Source organism: Sciurus carolinensis, chromosome X (genome assembly GCF_902686445.1).
Source record: "Sciurus carolinensis chromosome X, mSciCar1.2, whole genome shotgun sequence".
In the NCBI taxonomy this organism is placed as follows: Eukaryota; Metazoa; Chordata; class Mammalia; order Rodentia; family Sciuridae; genus Sciurus; species Sciurus carolinensis.
Window position 1 is genome coordinate 64,459,169 of NC_062232.1, and position 20,178 is coordinate 64,479,346.

At 33.7% G+C, this 20,178-nt stretch overlaps 1 protein-coding gene across 1 annotated transcript; it reads left to right on the top strand.

Annotated features, from left to right (window-relative positions):
• The first annotated feature begins 438 nt into the window (after nucleotides 1-438).
• On the top strand, nucleotides 439-19,840 carry Cylc1 (cylicin 1). The gene is made up of 6 exons (XM_047535257.1): nucleotides 439-681; nucleotides 2,160-2,233; nucleotides 4,644-4,684; nucleotides 6,263-6,381; nucleotides 7,611-9,275; nucleotides 19,808-19,840. Exons 1-6 carry the CDS (start codon nucleotides 439-441, stop codon nucleotides 19,838-19,840), a joined length of 2,175 nt encoding a protein of 724 aa, XP_047391213.1.
• The last annotated feature ends 338 nt before the right edge of the window (nucleotides 19,841-20,178 follow it).

Genomic DNA, 20,178 nt, shown 5'->3' on the forward strand with positions numbered 1-20,178 from the left:
TTTTGTAAATTTTCTATTTGTATTTTTCTTTCAGCTCACACTGAGTTTCTTTAAGATAATTGTTTTGAATTCAGTTTTAGGTACTTTATGTCTTCATTTCTTTTTGGGGTGGGTTATTGGTATTTTATTTTTTTCCAAGCCAGTAACAAGTTATAGGGTTGTTAATGATCCCTATGACTTTATATTGGTGTATATAACTATTCTACTCTTTATTGACTGATTTACACCACTTAGCCCATCAAGAAATTCTTGACAGGTCTTCTGGAATAGTCCAGAGTTGGGTTTGCTACTGGAGTCCTTAGGCAGGCTAGTCTGGTGCTGGGGTTGTTTGATTTGACTGAAGTCTGGGTCCACAAGGACGGAGTTAACATGAATGATCATTGAGCCTGAGTCTTCAGAAGCTTCTCAGGTGCTGTAATGGCTCTAGTACTTGGGTTCATGGAGAAGGTACTAGAGCCCAAGTGCATGGAAACTGGCATTCACTGGGGTAGTCCTGAGCCTTCGCCTATGGGACTGGGACTGAGCCCTGGGTTTATGAGGACTGGCCTGGAGTCTGTGTCTGATAAGATGATCCTGGAGCCTCAATCTGCTTGGGCTGGACTAAATGCCAGGGTCTACTTATGTGAGTCAACTTTGAGTCTACTGGAACAGGCCTGCACCCTGAGTCTACTAGAGTCTTGGGTTAGCCTGGTACTAGGGAAGACTGTAGCTTGCATCCAGGGAGGATAGTCTAAAACCTGAATGTGTAGGAACTCATTTGGAACCTAGGTATGCAAGTGAAGTATTCTTGAATGAATCCATTGGGACTATCCAACTGACAGAAACTACTAGGATGCGAATGTAGCCTGAGTTTCCTATACCCAGTCAGGATCCTTGGTCTGCTGGAGATTGGGGCCACAAGGCCAGACTGGAGCTACAGAGACTAGCCAGCACTCAGTGGGCCTATGTATTCCGGGTCTAGCCTAAAGCCTGGGTCCATGGGTACCATCCTGGTGTGTCAGTTAATTTTTTGTTTCTATAGCCAAAACACCTGACAAGAGAAAATTAGAGGAGGAAAAGTTTATTTTGGCTCACAGTTTCAGAGGTTCATTCCATATTCGACCAACTCCCTCACCCTGGGCCCAAGATGAGGCATAACACCATGAAAGAAAGATGGCAGTTTTGGAAAGCTGCTCATCTCATAGTAGCCTGGAAATAGAAAGAGGGGAAGGAGTCACAGGGAAAATAACCCTTCTAGGGCATGCCCCCAGTACTTACCTCCTCCAGTCACATGCCATCTGCTTAAAATTACCACCCAGTTAGTCCATTCAAACTAAGATGTACTGAAAGTTACAGTTCTCATTTTACTTCTGAATAAGCTGCATTAACACATTTTTATTAGGGAATACCTCATATCCAAACAATAACGTTACTTTATGGTTGCTGGCCTGGATATGGGGTTTAAAAGTATTCACCTGATATTGAAATAGAACCAGAAACAGTACACGTGAATTTGGGCTCTGGGGGATCAACTTGCAGTGGAGTGAATGGGCTTGAAGCCTGAGGACATATGAGCTAGCCAGTCTTGCTTGGAACCTGAATAGGGATGGACATAATACTGTGTATACCTAGAGCCTGTATCCTTAGGGATGGCCTGGAGGCTGGGATCGTGAGGACTGGCCTTGAACCTAGATCCACAAGGGCAGACTGGGTACTAGGACCAGAGGCCAGTCTGGCATTGGGCTCCATGGGTGGATCTGGATCCCAGATTCACTAAAGCAAGGCTGGATTCTGGATTCCCTGGGGCTTCAGAAACCTTCCTGGCATTGAGTTGGCCTTGAACCCGTGTCTAGGGAAGCCAGTCTTGAGGTTGAATCTACAGGTTCTGCTCTGGATACTGGTATCTTAAGTCCTGGCCCAGAACTAGTGTATGTGTGTGCCAACCTAGGTCTTGTGTGGGTATGGAAGTTTTGTCCAAGGGTGCTGGCTTGAATCTTGGGACTATGGAAGTTTGCCTGGCAATAGTATGAATCTGAATGCTAGGGTCAGGTGAGCTGGCCTGGCATTAATCCATCTTGCCTGGGGTTTCAGAAGCTGGCTTTTCATTGACTGAACCTCAAACTTGTATTCATGCGGTCAGGTCTGAAGACTAGGTCTGAAGGTGTTTTCCTGATGTTTAGAGGCACGGGGACATAGCTGTAGCTGGGGTTTATGAGCTCCAAACTGGAATCTGGGACTGTAGGAGTCAAACCAGGTGAGATTCATGAGAAAATTCATTGAAGTGTGAGGATAAGATATTAGAATTTCCATTTATATATTTCACTTCATCTTTTGAAACTTTTTATCTTGATTTATGATATATAACGCATGTAGTACACAATAAACTATATGTACAAAATATCAAGTTGTACTCAAAATGGTTTATGGATAAAAATTTTTTAAAAAAATTAGAAAACAGAACTTCAGACTATGAGAAGGAAAACAATATCAATGCCAGTATGAAATCTTTCTTCATGCAGTGTGACTAGCAATCCAAAAATCTTGACCAATTTTTATACTATTAAATTTTCAGGAATGCAGCTCATGATATCATCTACATACTAATTTGAATTAATGTATACCATCAAAGACTCTCCATACTGTTTTCCATAATAGTTGCACCAATTTGCAGTCCCACCAGCAATGTGTGCATGAGTATACCTTTTTCCTCATAGCCTCACCAGCATTTATTTTTGCTTCTATTCTCGGCAATTGCCATTCTGAATGGATTGAGATGAAATCTTAGAGAAGTTTTGATTTGCATTTCTCTAATTGCTAGAGATTTTGAACATTTTTTTATATATTTCTTGATCGATTGTGTTTCTTCTGTGAAGTGACTATTTAGTTCCTTGGCACATTTATTGATTGGGTTCATTTTTGGGGTATTAATTTTTTGAGTTCTTTATATATCCTGGAGATTAATGCTCTATTTGAGATATAGGTGGTAAATATTTTCTCCCATTCTCCAGGCTCTCTCTTCAAATTATTTAGGGTTTCCTTTGCTGAGAAGCTTTTTAGTTTGAATCAATCACATTTATGGATTCTTGATTTTACTTCTGGCATTTAAGGACTCTTGTTAAGGAAGTCTGATCCTAGGTACACATGATGAAGATTTAGGCAGACTTTTTCTTCTATTAGGCACAGAGTCTCTGCTCTAGTGCCAAAGTCTTTGATCTACTTTGAATTGAATTTCATGCATGGTAAGAGATAGTGTTTTAATTTTATTTTGTTACTTATAGATTTCCAATTTTCCCAGCACCATTTGTTGAATAGGCTATCTTTTCTCCACTGAATGTTTTTAGCTACTTTGTCTAGTATGAGACAACTGTAGTTATGTGGGTTTGACTCTGTGTATTCTATTCTGTACCATTGGTCTATGACCCAGCTATCCCACTCCTAGGTTTATATCCAAAGAACTCATACTACAGTGATGCAGCCTCATCAATGTTTATACCAGCTCAACGCACAATAGCTAAACTCTGGAACCAACATAGGTGCCCTTCAACAGATGAACAGATAAAGAGAATGTGGTATATATACACAAGGGAATATTACTTGACATTAAAGAAGAATGAAATTATGGCATTTACCGGCAAATGGATGGAGCTGGAAAATACCATGTTAAGTGAAATAAGCTAATCCCAAAAAACCAAAGGCCAAATGTTTTCTCTGATATGACAATGCTAATTCACAATAAGGGTTGGGGAGCTAGGGAAGAATAACTTTGAGTTAGGCAGAGGGAAGTGATGGGAGGGGATTGGTATGGGGATTAAAAAGATAGTAGAATGAATTGGACATTATTACCCTATGTGCATATATGACTACACCACCAGTGTGATTTACATCATTTACAACCAGAAGAATGAGAAGTTATGCTCCATTTATGTATGATGTGTCGAAGTTCATGCCACAGTCATGTATAACTAATTTGAACAAATGAAATGTTTAAAAAGTTGTGTTCATCAAATCTGTCTCAGAATTTTTTAGTGATTTACATTATATTATGTGTGAAATACTTAAACTCATGAAATAAATACTAGTCAAAACAAATACTAATAGTTCATTGATCAATGTTTTTGAAAAAGTATAAATTTTGACTATTTCAGAAATCTAAAAAGTTTTTATTTTCAATACTATTCAAAATAGTGGTTCTCAACCAGATCTCAGGATCAAAATCACCTGGTATATTTTTTAAATATATGCTTGATTAACCCAACCTAGAGATTGTGATTTATGCATCTGTAAGCAGTTCTTTGACATTTTCATGGTTTTAAAAATTTCCAAATTAATTCTGTTTTTTTAACTCTTCTTGACAACCACTCACTTAGATACTGTTTTACTCAGTATCTTTTATAGATTTTTCTTAAGTTAGTGGTTACTTAATGATACATATGGACTAGATTTATGCTGGGTACTAGAACATTACTTTGGAATTAAAAAGAGTTTTTACTGAAATATAAGTAAATTTTACTGTTTTGATTTATTTTATTTTGTTTTTAAGAATTGATGATGAGAGATTGCATGAATTCTCAAACTGTTGCTATTTAAAGTTTATTTATAATACTTATATGACTATTATTACCAGTAATGTAAATCCAATTAAAGCATTTTTCTTTTTCTGACAGACAAGAAGTGAACATCAGAACATGTGCTAATCCCATTCCAAGTAAGAACTTAGTATTTGAATTTCACTTATTCTTTATATTTGAAAATGATTTTAGCAAATAATGATTAGTATTCTCTGTTAAATAAGACAAATCAAAAACTGCCTTAAATTTCTGATAAAATTTACTTAATGTATGTATGTATTCTGACCTGAACAAGGGCTTGTAATAGCTGGTTTAAAATGAAAAACTTATTTAGCCTTTCCTTCCTCCTAGTAGTACAAAATATGCTTACTTATTTAAGTTCCCCTTGTGTCCAAAATCCAAAATTACAAAACCCAAAGTAAGGAAGACAAACATAGTCAGACAGGTGAATGTAATTACTGAACATTCCATTTGTTGAAGAGCTGCAACTTTGGAAAGTTCTCATTAATAATCTGCCATAATGCTACAATTTTTGCCCAGTGTTTCCCCTCTGGAAACATAAAAAGGAAACTGTAATATTGTGATTAAGAACATGAACTCAGGAGTCAAATTGTCTATATGTGAATGTTTACTACTTAATAACTTTATGATTTGGGTGAAGAATTTAACTTCTGTCAGTACTTTATTTTTATTCATTTATAAAATGGAGGTAGTTGACTTATCTAATTCAAAGAGTTTTTGTAAGTATTAAGTGGGTTTACACATATGAAGCACATTGAACATAGTTTGACAACATTAAACATTACATAAGGGTTAGCAATTTCAGTTATGCCATCACTACTACTACTACTTCTACTAATACTTCCCCATATAGCACCTCTTTAAATATTTGAATAAAGTGGTTATCTCTCTCTCTAGTCTATCTCCAGAAGAATTATCCTGAGTTTCAAATACCATTGTTGTTTTGACATAGTTTCTGAATAACTTGTTTTTCCTAATTACCCTATTCTACTCTATAGTAACTTTCCTATTACTATATTACTGGATGCCTTCAAATGTGTATAAGACATTCTTTAAATAGTGTTTCCATATTCACTACTTGGGTCAATAGTCTAAATTCTATTGTTTTTGGATAACATTGAGGTAACAGGGATGATAAAATAAGTACTCAAATTGAATCAAATCAAAAATTGTACTGTCTATTTTATGGCCAGAATTGTGCTGGTTATTGTGGGAACTATAGAAGGAATCATAATATTATCTGCAATCTAACCAAAATGACATAAGGAAAAGAAACCAAGTCAACAAAATGATGTAGGCATTTGAAAGGAAACAGCTAATCTTTCTTGGTTTTCCATTCCTATGCTTTTTCTTTAGCATATTATCATCATGATTTAGGTAACTTTGTAATTTTTTTTAAACCTAGAAGATAAAATAACAAATGTTATGTTAAACAAAATTCAGTATTAAAGAGGGAAGGTGATTTTTATTTTCCCTAATTGTTATACAAATAAACTACAAGCCTGCAGGAGAGAACCTATATTCTGAGTTATTCTAATTTTATTTAAATTATATATATATATATATATGTGTATATATATGTGTATATATATGTGTGTATATATATATATATATATATATTGCTGAAGAATGTTTCAGTGCTGACAAAGCCTTGCTATTAATTCCAAATTACTTATTGCTTTCTCTCATTTTAGTCAGTGATACTAGTGGAAAATCATGGTATCAAGAACACTTTGCTTGGACATTTCCCAAACCATCCATGCCAAGTAGAAAAGAGAGATCAAGACCTTCAGAATTACAAATCACAGTCCCTGTAAGTATGGTAAAGATTATTTTAAACTTAATCTAAATTGGTACAACATATATAAATAAGTCATATAATATTAATCTTAATACCTGGAAGCAGATTTTGAATTTATAATTCTCTGTTGAACAGATTGTCCCACCTGTTTCAGATTCAACTTTTATTTGTACATGGTACTTTACATCAAAGTCATTATATAGCTAATGGATTAAGCAACCTTGTAGCCTAATGCTACATCTGGTGTACCTTTCAGAAAATGTTCACCAGATACATGCAAAAATAATCTGAAATTTGGATATCATGTCAGAAGTAATCTTATAGTTTCCCAGTTTCCAATATTCTTTGATTGCAATTAAGGCTACTTGATACTAGAAGATTGAAGTTTACTAGTCCTTCTATAAAATGAATCATCCTATTAATGACCAAAGAGTAAAACCAGTATGCATGGATCACCTATTGTGTTATCACAATATTTTTAAAGCATCTCCCGAAGTTATAGTAATGCATTTGTCCAAGGGCCATTAATTATATAGGTTGTGATCCAAGTAGCATACTTCTTTTCATGTTTCTCTTTTAGTACAATATGAACATGTGATTGTTGGTGTCTCTACTGGCTCATTCAAAGTGTATAAGAAGCAAATCTATAATTAGATTTTGTGACCACTTATTACAACCAATTGACAAATCTTTGTATGTGAGTTGAAAACAAATTACATCACTGCTACCCAAGTTAACATAGATCAAATCAAATGCTTGTTTCATTTTATGTCCTTGTTTTCTGCAATACTTCACAATCATGATCTCAGGCTCTCATTTTTACCAGAGACTTGATAAGCAGAAACAGAAGGCTTGTCCTGAATAATACACCTATCACAATTTCTCTGACAAATTTCAAAGTGATTATTTTCTTTCTGGCTAATTTTAGGGGAAAGAGTATGCAACTTGTCAGAGATAATGATCCAAAAGGACCCCACTCTTGATTGTCAGGACAAATTATAGATGCCATGGATCATTGAGAACCTGTTCCAATCCTAATATGAATGATTAAGTTATCTAATTTTGAAAGAAAATTTATGACACATGCACATACACACACATACGCACACACACAATCTTGAAATAGAAAGAAAATCATAAACTAATTTTAAATAGATAATGAAAAGAAAAATTATTTCAATGTGGCAATATGAAAATACGGAACATTCACAAATTCTCGTTATTCTAACTTATCTTTTCAGAGACAAGACCAAAGAAAACTAGAGGAAGGTCAGAAGCCAGCTCATATATGGATAAGGCATTCTTTCAGAAAAATTTTTCAAAGGCCATCCATTTACTTAGCTATCAGGATACAGGCTCCATTCAGACATCATTATACTCCCAAAACCCGTGACATAAAGGCAGAAACTAAAAAGTCAAAAGATGATAGAAAAAGACCACCTTTAGAGAATAATTTCAAGAAAGAAACAGGCCCATATGTAGCAAATCCAGAATCCAAGAAAATAATAAAAGATGATAAGCCTAAAAGAATAAATAAAGGAAATGAAATTCCATCAAACTCCTCATTTGAAAGCGAAATATTTAAGAAGTCAAAATCCAAATCAGAAATAAATTCAGAATTCAAATATTCTAAAGTAGCCTCTAAAACAGATTCAAAACAAGATACAGAAAATTCAAAGAATTCCAAGGAGAGAGATACTGAATCCACATGCACAACAAACAATCCAAAAAACGATTCTAAGGCAATCTCAAAGAAAAATTCTGATGGCAAATCAGAGACATGCTCGATAAATATTTCAAATGTAGATTTAATTATGTATTTAGAGGAGCTTGGTGATAAATCCATGGATGTTGATTCATGGTCAAAGAATTATTCATGGAACAATTCAAAGAAAGATGCAAAGAAAGATGCAAAGAAGGATGCAAAGAAGGATGCAAAAAAGAAGGATGCAAAAAAAGGCTCTGATCCAGAATCTGAAGAGTCCAAAGATGCAAAGAAAGATGACAAGAAGAAGGATAAGAAAGGGGGAAAGAAAGATGACAAGAAGAAGGATTCAAAGAAGGACACAGAGTCTACAGATGCTGAATCTGAGGAATCAAAAGATGCAAAGAAAGATTCAAAGAAGAAGGATAAGAAAGGGGGAAAGAAAGATGACAAAAAGAAAAAGGATACAGAGTCTACTGATGCTGAATCTGAAGAGTCAAAAGATACGAAGAAAGATGATAAGAAGGATAAGAAAGGGGGAAAGAAAGATGACAAGAAGAAGGATGCAAAAAAAGATGCAGCCTCTACTGATGATTCTGAATCTGAAGGTGAATCAAAGAAGGGTAAGAAAGATGAAAAGAAGGACAAGAAAGATGCCAAAAAGAAGAAGGATGCAGGATCTACTGATGCTGATTCTGAATCTGAAGGGGATACAAAAAAAGGTAAAAAAGATGAAAAGAAGGGCAAGAAAGGTAAAGGAAAGGATGCAAAGAAGGCTGCAGAGTCTACTGAAAGTGAATCTGATATGGAGTTAAAAGATGGTAAGAAAGCGTCAAAGAAGGGAAAGAAAGGTTCAAAGAAAGATTCAAAGAAGGATGCAAAGAAGGATGTAGAGTCTACTACTGACTCTGATAAATCACTAAGTAGATATGACTCTAAAAAGATAACTGAGGAATCAGATGCCACATCCACAGATTCGAGGAAGACATCAATAGAAATGAAGAGAGGGGGACTCAGGATGTCATCAAAAAAGACTACTTTCAAAGACAAAGAGAAAAAATCAAGTACAGGTAGAGTTCCTCCATCAAGAGAAAGACCACCACTGCCTCCTTGTGAGCCTTTTTTACCATCACCTAAGGTAAAACGTCTCTGTCGGTGCAAGATTCCTCCTCCACCTCCAAAACCAAGATATGCTCCTTTGGTATGTCTACTCCTGTTTTATTTTTCAGGTCAAAATGTATTTTAAAATGAAATATTTTATAAGTTTGAATTTATATATCTTCTGAAGAACAGTTCTCTTTAATTGTAATAATGTCCAAATTGCAACTCAGAAGTAGGAAAGATTATAAGTACTGCAAAATGTCTTCAAAGAGTGGCAAAACAAATGTTAACATTTAGGAGAATAAGAATTATTTGGACTAGAGCACAGAGAAGTGGCTCTTGGTTTAAGAAAACATATTCAATTATTCGTAAATAGGATCATTTTACAGAAATGATTAACTGTTGTTAAACAGTTTTTGCAAAAACAAAGTTGAAAATTGACTAAGACTTCTACAAGGGCAGATTTAAGTGATACATGAAGTCATCACCTGGGAAGTTGCTGAATACAGTAACTAAATTAAGTAAAATCCAGTCATAACAGTTGGAAATATACCAAGAGTCACATGTGCAAAAATTGTTACTTAATCTGAGTCTGGACTAAACATTTTCTGTGAGTCCTCATCTTTACTCATACCAGAAAATGAAAGTTAAATCTCCAGAAGTAATCAGATCTCCTTTGATTTCTAACAGTCTCTTTAAGGTTAACTCCATCTCTTTATGGGTAAGTACCATGTCTATTTAGCTTCTTCTTTCTCCCTTCCTCAAACAGTCTTATTTTAAGGGAAAATGTGAAATATGTATCACTTTGAAATGATGGTTTCCTATTCCACATGTTGACCTCACTTTCTGGTTCTCTTTATTTTTTGGTTGATTCTAACTCATATGTATGGTTTCTGGACATCAGTCTGTTTCCTTTACTTTCACAGTATTTATTGCCTATTTTCAAAGTAGTGGGACTGATGCCCTCTGTCATGCTAAACACAGATCCTATGTAGGTATGGTGAGGTCTTCATCTTAAGCTTCTCATTTTCATTCATTGCCTCCTCCTATTTCACTTCCTCTCTTTCCTCCTTCATCTACTCCCTGCTCTCTCTCCTCCTCTTCTTTGACTCTCTCAAGGGGCTTGATTTTCTTTTCTACTCTAGTGGAAAATCCATTTTATCTTATGTTCCAGGTTTTTTTAATTATCTTTGCTTTATAAGGAAACTTTATATACAGACTTACACTTGCATTACATATATCAATAATATTTTAGAAATTAGAAACATATATCTCACAAGGCCTAATTTGAAGCCCATTTTTCTCCCAGTATTTTCAAAAAGCCTGTTTTGCAACTCAAACTTGATTAATGAACCCTTGTTTTAGATGGTATCTTTTCTCTGAACCTTATGGACTGAGTCAACAGATGGGTAGCCACTAGGTCGAAAAAATATACAAGGAACTAAAATACACTGGAAAATATTTTTACGGTAAATGTGAAAAATGACCCTCCAAGAGCCACATACATTACAACAAGTGGTTTTGATTAAAAAAAAAAAAGTAAAATATGAAAAAAATTATGGCAATGATTAAGTTTAATTAAGAAAATAAGAAATCATGCCTATTCACCTTAATAAAATTCCTATACATGTTCCCAGTCCAGGCTTTTCCATCTCTACCACTCTACTTTTCACTGTTCTTTTAAAGGTTACTGAATACATTTTTGTGACCACATACACTGATTTCTCCTCTCTCCTCATCTTATTCTACCATCAAAAACTTTTAAATGAACAGTTTTCTCCTTCTGTAAACACTTGCTGTACTTCATATCCCTAACACTGTGCTTTCCTATTTTCATATCTGCTTGATGGAAGCTATAATCACCTTCATTGTATCTTCTACTTCACCATTAAATGTTGTAATGACCAAATTCTTTTTCTTGATCTTCAATATATTCAATCCCCTTTGTTGAATTCACCCAATCCAATGGCCTTAAGTACCATATATGTATTGATGACTCCAAAATAAACATCTCTACCCCCGCACTTCCACTGAGCTCCAAATTCTTACCTCAAACTGCCTACATGAAATCTTCACTATATTATCTACTGGACACCTCAAACAAAGTATGTTTGAACAATCTTTCTTTTACTTTTTTTTTTGGTACTGGGGATTGAAACCAGAGGAATTTTACATCCCCAGCCTATTTTATTTTATACATATTTTTTGAGACATGGTCTTACTAATTTGCAAGATATTGGCCTCAAACTTGCAAACCTGCCTCAGTTTCCTGAGCTACTGGGATTACAGGTGTGCACCATCATGCCCAGCAGTAAATGAAGTTTTATTTGTAGTAAGGATGGGACCCAAGAGTGCTTTACTACTAAGCTATATTACAAGGCTCCACCCATTTTTGGAGATAGGGTCTGGCTCAGTTGTTTCGGCTGGCCTTGAACTTGTGATTTTCCTACCTCAGCAACCCAAGTAATGGGAATGCAGGAGTGTGCAGGAGTAACACTCTTAACATACCCTAAAATCTATTCCTGCTCTAGCCTTTGTCTTATCAAATGGCACCTCTATCCAACAAGCTGAGTTTCAAACATGAATATAATCTGGATTCCTCTATTCTTCACCCCTCACATGTAATCAATCAGTAAGGCATGGCTACCCTACTTCCAAAATATATCCTAAAGAAGTACAGTTTTCTGTATCTCCAAGAATACCATCTTAATGGCCCAAATCATCAACATCATCTTTACTGGAACACTATGAAAGTTTCCAAATAGTGTGCCTCTACAATGCTTGAAAGTGGATTCCCATGGCAATCAGAATAAAGTCAAACTCCTTACTCTGGCATTCAGTTCCTACATTATCCAGTCACTACCCTTTTTTTGCACCCTTAACTTGTATCACTATTTCACTTTTATTTAATGATCTAGCCAAACTCACATTCATTTTGTTTCTCATATATTTCAAAGTGATTTACTTGCCAAACCTTTGCATATGTTGTTCCCTCTGAATAGAAGTCTCCGCCACATGAACTTTGAGTAGTTAATCTTTCTCATCATTTACTTTCAGCTGAAATGTGGTCATTAGAGAAGTCTTTCCTGAGTATGCCTCTTCCACAGCTGTCCATTCACCCTCTAAACCCTACATCCTACTTTATTTCTACTTACTGAATTTATCATTATTTAAATTTCATTGCATATTAATATTTTATTAATTATAATCACTATTAGAATTCAGGTTCCATGCAGGAAGTACACTTTATTTCTTTATTGCTATATGCACAGTCCCAACACCAGAACCTGAGCTGTATGTAATTAATTGGTTGAGAATTTGTTCTCTATAGTCAACAAGAAGATCATGTAATGAAAATTGAAATTTCTGATATCCATCAATCCTCAAATAGTAAAACATGGCTATCTTAAAATATACCCTGAATCTGTCAATTTTTCTACACTTCCATAACTAATGGTGCAAATCCTCTGCCTAGTCATCATCCTCATCATCATTATCATCATCTTTCCAATATCTGTGCTAGCCATAATAGACAGGATATTTGAGAAGGTAGGAAAAGTTTATTAAAGTGCAGTATACATTCTAAGGGTCTGGAAAAACTATATAGACTTTTCATTTAGTGTTGGGGAATTTATAAACAGATTGTGTTAATAAGTCTTAGGACTCCTTTATTAGGGACTCAAAGAATCATGTTGTTTTCTCTTTCCTTCCCCACTGGAGTTCTATTGATCTTCAAAGCAGCACATAATCAAAGTTACTGTCACATTTCAGAGTCAGCTCTGTTTACACTCCCATATTAAGTCCCATATTAAGTCAAATAGCTTTGATTTGAATCCTTGGTCTACCTCTTACTAGCAAAATACCTGTGGAGTACCTTCTTAATCATTTGAAACACCACCACTTTTCAGAATTGGAAAATGGGGTATTAAAAAGATTTTTTCATAGGAAAATTAAACATGTACTTTACTTAGTGTAGTATCTGGCATTGTATTTTGCATAAACATGAAGCTGTCCTTCTGTTATATCTCCCTAAAAATAGATTGGGGTAGATTTTAATTTCATCTAGATTATATGAACATAATTAAAAAGGAAAAGATTCTGTAGAAAAAGTTCAAGTCAATAAGCAAACCAATCAATATTCTCAACTGTTGTTGTTTTCTCTATAAAATTGGTTAATTGATAGCACATTTCATTTTTCATCAAGTATTATCATTTAGTGAGCACCAAGTGATTATATGGAATAGTATTCCATCCTAAATATTTGAAGTATTGGAGAGTGAAACTGATTAAATTATGTCTTATGTATATTCAAATACGTCACAATGAAACTCAGCCCAGAGTTTGTAAAAATAATATGCATAAATATATTAAAAAAATAACCACCAAAAAAGCTTATTTAATAAATTTCTACAGTAAATTAGAAGTCAAAAAGGTGCCTGAAGTGATCAGAATTTTTTTAAAAAGGACGCTACAAGTTGATAATACTGTTCCTATTCAAGGAAAGTAAATATTATTTGCATAAAACAGGAGAGAATTTCAAAATATTCTATGTGAACTTAGCCAAAACACATATGAAGTTAAACACATAAGAACTATGGGGGTTGGTTTAATTTTCAGTTTTTTTCCAGGAAAAAGTGCAGCTTCATGATAAAATAAAGCAAATAAACTCCTTTACTATTCTAGGACTGACTCCTTATCTCTAAAATGAGGAATTGAACTAAACAAGCTATAAATTGAAACTTAATTGATAGCATAGTAGGAAGATTTTGATGTTTCTTATTATATCAGAAGTGGAAAGGTCAGATGCTTGCCCATAATATTAATGAAACAGAGATGGAATACTACAAATGTGGTAGCAGAAGGAACTGAACCACTAGAACAAAAGAAATAATGACTTCATTAAATGGAAATTATTACCAGATGGAATTATTCCTAGGAATGAATAGAAAAATTACTGGAGACCACTCTGATTTCTAGTTTTATTGAAAAATATTTTAGATGTGCTTGCATGATCTATAGTAATGAATTGGGAGGACATTTATTTCAAACACTGTCATTAACTGATATGGTTTGTTTAAAAAGAAAATAGGACTGCGAATGTGGCCCAGGGATGTGCCTGGTACACATGAGTCCCTGGGTTCAAGTATCAGCATTTCAAAAAATCATAAAATAAAATTTAAATAATTTTAAAAGCAGTGTTACTTTAATTTGAAGCCATGTCATCACAATATTTGATAGATATTCAAGTGCCAGTGAAATTTAATGGCCCAGGGAGAAATACAAATATTCCAGATTTTATTTCTTTAGCTGCTTACTTCCATATTTATAAATAATATATTTATATATGTTTAATTTTGCACATTTTCTATTGATTTTCTACCATTTTCTTCATTTATTGATGAAGTTTTAGGTAATATGTTTTCATGATCTCACATTCCTTCTTCCTCATATGGTTCAATCTTTATTTTTATTTCTTTTATTAACTACATTTATAACTTTAAATATCATATTTCTAATTTTTTCCTAGTTTCCTTACTCTCAAATTCTTCTTTCCTGTTCCCTACCTCTAGTTCTTCATTTAAAATTGCTCATTTTAGCTAGTATATTATAATTATATATAATTGTGGGGATTATTATATTTGTATATGCACATATTTGATCAGATTCATTCCCCTTTGCTTCCTTACCTCCACCTTCTGCCTGATTCACTTTCTCTACTCTACTAATCCTCATTCTCTTTTTATTTTTATTAATTTAATTAGTTCATTGTAATTATATGTAAAAACTGTATTTGTTGTGGTATATTTGTACATGGACATAGCATAATTTCATAGTTTTCCTTCTCCAGTACTTCCTGATACACTTCAGTGTTTCTTCCCTCTTCATCCTCTTCCTCTCTTTGGTTAGACTCCTTTCTCTTGTCACGAGATCCCCTTTTTATACCTTTTTTCCTCTTTCTAGATTCCATGTTTGAGAGAAAATATTTGACCAGTGACTTTCTGAGTAGGGCTTATTTCATTGAGTATGATGTACCACCTGGTTTTCCTCCATTTACCAGTAAATGACATAATTTCATTTTTTCTTTATGCCTGAGTAAGCCCCCATTGTATATATGATTTTTTATAATGATCTTTCACCAAATTCTATGGCTTTCTCTCTATTGACATTCCCCAGTGACCTCTTAACTTTATCAGAAATGTGTCTCCTCTTGTAATGTCCGTGAATTTCTACTCTCATAATTTTTTTCTCTTCTTTTCATACTACTATTTCTCTATCTTAATTTCTGATACTTACCCCTTCTTCCAATGTGCAATTCAAAATTGTCTTTTATGGATCAGTTCTTAGACCTTGGTTCTTCTCTACATACTATATTTGGGAGTTTTTTAATATTATTATTTCTTCCATTTGCATTTCAATTATTATTACTATTATTCATTCTTCTGTAGGTATTTTCAAATGTATATCTCTAAACTATTCCTCATCCAAAATCTCTGTTATTCCTTATATTCAATCAATTTCTGAGTTGCAGAGGTTCAGGAAAAATGGGTTTGAGATTTAAAATTATCTTTGAATTTTTTTTTGTGCATGTGTGATTTGGGCTAAATCCTCTATAAATAAGAATAATAGTACCTAACCTACACACTATAACAAATTATTCCTATGCTCAAATGAGAAAGAGGTTAAAAGAGTTTTGTAAATGCCAAATTATTATAAAAATATAATAATTTATTACAGTTATTACTGCCTTTTTGCCTTCCTTATATTACTTCCATTTTTCTACAGTGTCCCCTTCTTTTGTAGTTGTTTACATCAAAACACAACTTTCCTTCAAAAAGTCATAACACATTTTCTCTATTTTTTTGGTTGATATTAGTATTATCTTTCAAACAAACTGAAAATCCCTCATTGGTGTTGACCAAATCCTTGTATTCACATAGCACCAGAACATTGTTCTGGAAGCTGAATATGATTAATAAATATTTGTTGATTAACATGGAGATTTTGCCAGTAGAAGCCATGGTTTTATTTTTTAAATTGAATATTACATATTTGTTTGAAATTTTTGTAATATTCGCATGACTTATCCATTTCATTTTCTCAAGTTCATCTGAATCATGTTTTATTCATACTTCTTTCTTTTTAAACACTTCTGGATTCTGTTGACCCTACCTTCAAAATATTCCTGGAATCTAATTACTATCCCTTAGCTGTGCTGTGATGATTCTAGACCCAGCCACTGTTATCACTCTCCTTGAATTACTGCAATAACCACATAAGAGATCTTTATGCTTTTAATCTTTCCCCATTTATATTCTGACCAAATTATAGTGTTCCACTGTGTGCATGAATGAATATCTGACAAAAATCCCACTATTATGCATAATTATTATGTACCAATGAAAATGTTTAAAAGAGAAGATTTTAAAAATGTCCCTTGGCCATCAGATTATGCCATTCTTATGCTTGTAACCCTATAACAAAAGGAGGGGGCATATGAAACCTTTTGAGAGTGACTGAAGTTCAAAATCTGGATTGTGGCAGTGGTTTGACAAATATGTATGTCTTTAGAAAGTCACCAAATTCTAAAATCAGTTTAAATTGATGTAGTTTGTTTTATATCCATTTAATCAACAGTTATTTAAAACAAAGTTGATGAAAATATATCCACAGAATTAAATTAAATCTAAAAGAAACAAACTAACCTGCAAAAAACTCTATAATGACATAATAAGTGACAAAATGTTGACAATTTTCAACAAAGCCCTAGATAATCTGATTCACTTTTACCTGTGATTTTATTTTCTTTTCCACTTAATCTTTTTTAATCACTTTGACTTCTCTGCTATCCCTTGAATAACCCAGGAATATTACTTAGGGATATATATACTTGTCATTTCCTCCACCTAGAATATTCTTTCCCCAGATTTCTACCTGGTTAACTCCCCCTCTTCTTCAATTATTTGCTCACCTGTCAATTTCTCAATAAGGCAACTCTGACCACACTATTTAAAAATGCAACTGTCAGGCACAGTGGTGTACACCTGTAATCCCAGCAGCTTGGGAGACTGAGGCAGGATAATTGAGAGTTCAACGCCAGCCTCAGCAACTTAGCAAGGCCCTAATCAACTCAATGAGACCCTGTCTCTAAATAAAATACAATTAATTTAAAAGGCTGGGGATGTGGCTCAGTGGTTAAGTGCCCCTGGGTTCAATCACAGGTACCAAAAAATGCAGTTCTTCCCCTTCACATTCTCACCCTTATCTACATGTTCATATAATTTGATACTTTCCAGTATATGATCTAGTTATTTATTGTGTTGATTGTAGGTTGTGTGTACCCTTTGCTAGAAAAGTAAACTGCTTGAGGCTAACCTTGTTTTGTTTACTGATATACCTGAAATGCCCTAAAGAGTGCCTGGAACTCAATATTTGTTGAGTAAGTAAATGATGCTTCTTAGAGAATTAGGAAGAAATTAAAGAATTACTGGGCAGTTATATAAACAGAGGATGAAGTTGGATACTATGACTTTTTAGTGTGCTCAGTCCATGAATTAATTTATTCATTCATTGAATAAAGGTGAAAAACTGATATTTAAAATGGATCATGAAGGATGAGTAAAATTTTGACAAACAATAGGGAAGTTTCTATCCAAAACCACTCAACTAACCTGACTCTGAAATTTTAGTAAGAAATGAAACAATAAAAGATGATGCTGAAAGGGTATGCTAACTGAGGAATACTGTCATATTAGTCAGAATGAAAGTCTATGGGGCATAATAGCAGAAACAGGATATTGTGACACCACTGCAAAAGCTTATTATAAGAAATACTAAAACATAAACCAGGTGGAAGGAAGATAAAGCTCTGGTTTATATTATGATGACTTCTTCAATGCATTTTTAAATTATATGCTTTCCAAATAATGTTTTCCTTATTTTATAACTATTGATTTTCTGCTCCTTGTGGCACTCTAAACATGCATGAAATTAATCTACCCCTTCCTCCTCACCTATCATGAGGCTTCATGTCCTTTTCTTGGACTCTTGATTGTCAATAATAAACTTGAATTCTACAACATCCCTTCCTTATATAATTTCTTATTATTTGGACATTTCCAAAATTCTTTCCTAACCCTATCATATCCAGAGCTATCAAGCTAACTTATCATGAAGGTGTTAAGTTTAATTTTGGTTACTCTTTTAATAATAATTACAGTTTTTAACTGAGTAGTTTAAGGATGCTAAAGACAAAAATCTAAAAAAATTGGATTTGGAATTAGAATAATTGAAATGTTTTAGAATACTTGCCATCTGTAGTGCCTCTCCCAAATCACAATCTGTAAGTAAAAGTTATGTCACACATATTTAAAGCTACATCTATTCAACACATTACCCAAATTATTTAAGAAGCATAACAGTGTATGAAAGAATATTGAACTATGAATCAAGAGTGCTAGTGAAGAGGCACACTTCTGAGAATAAAATGAAAATCCTTATAACAGTAAGTCAGAAAAGAGCTAAGGATGTGGTTCAGTGGTTCAGTGTTTCCCTAGCTTGCAAGAGGCTCTAAGTTCAATCCCCAGTATGAGGGAAAAAAAAGTCAAAAAATAGGAACAGATAATTCATACAGGAAAAAATCAATACAAGATACAAAATCATGAAAATGTGTTGACTATGGGTGGTTAGAAATTTAATCAACACTGTAAGGTCATTTAACTTCTAATAATTCAACAAAACATACATAGATTATATAAACACAGTAAATATAATTTTGTATGTATTGTATATGTAATAGATATCTTGTAGCTATTGAAGCTTCAGGGACAGTGGTGCATTTATTCAGTGATGATTACAAAAGAAGACCTATGCAAATTGTCTTACCTTCTTCTGGGTCTATGTGGGGATATGTAGAATGAATCATAAATAGTAACTCCAATGCTATCTATAAGATAACAGCTTTGGAATTAAACTTGTAAAATTAGGGGAATGCTCTAGTAGAACATGAAAAAAAGAATACAAATGTTCATGAAAATTATAATTATGAAACCTAAAGAATTAGAAGGAAAAGATAATACTATAATATTAAGAGAAAGAAGCTGTGGAAATACTATCAAATTGCACCTAGAGAAAAATCTATATGTGAACAGAGACTTCTCTATAGTATATACATGTACAAGTAAAGATATTTGTATTTTCATGGTAAAATGTGGAGTTACTATCAGTTATTTTTAAATACATTTTGTGTTATATTTTCACTTTTAGACATTCTAGTCTATTAAAATAGTAGTTAAAATAGAGCTTATACTAATAAAGTGACAATGATGGACTTTGATTCTGTACAAACAATGGCAACCAGTCTAGCATTCATTAATTCTCACCCTTCACTGGACATCATTATCAATCAAGGAGCTTGATCAGCATGCAAATTGCTAAACTCAGTCTTCAGAGATTTTAATTTGGTATATCTAGAGGCAAGGGACCTGCATTTTTAAGAAGAAATAATAAAAACAATGTTCAAGTACCCTTCCATATATTAATTAGATGATTTGGTATGATCTGCAATACATCAGAGATTGTCTCTACTTAATAATGTTTTATGCTTTATTTTCATCTTTCTGCTTTATTCCTCAGCCTGAAGCAGAGTGGATTCGTAAGCTGCTTTAAAGAACAACTGAGCAGTTGGTTTCACAGAATGGCCTTAAAGTAAGCACTACCTACTACTCTTCAAGGAGCATCACTACTTCTGTGGAACTGTAATAAATAAAAACAAGTCTTTCACGGGGAAAAGGAACTTATTTTTTGCATATAATTTGTTAAGGTGCTTTAGAGGGTTTTGAGTTTTTTACATGCCGAGACCAAAATAATGTAGCATTTTACCTCATGTTCTGTGGTTTCAGTTTGGAAACCATTTCTGAGTGTGGGGTAAAAAGTAGCAGTCTTACTTCGGATGAAAGTATCATGTTTTGTTGAACTTCTCTTTCTAATTTTTTATTTGTTCTTTC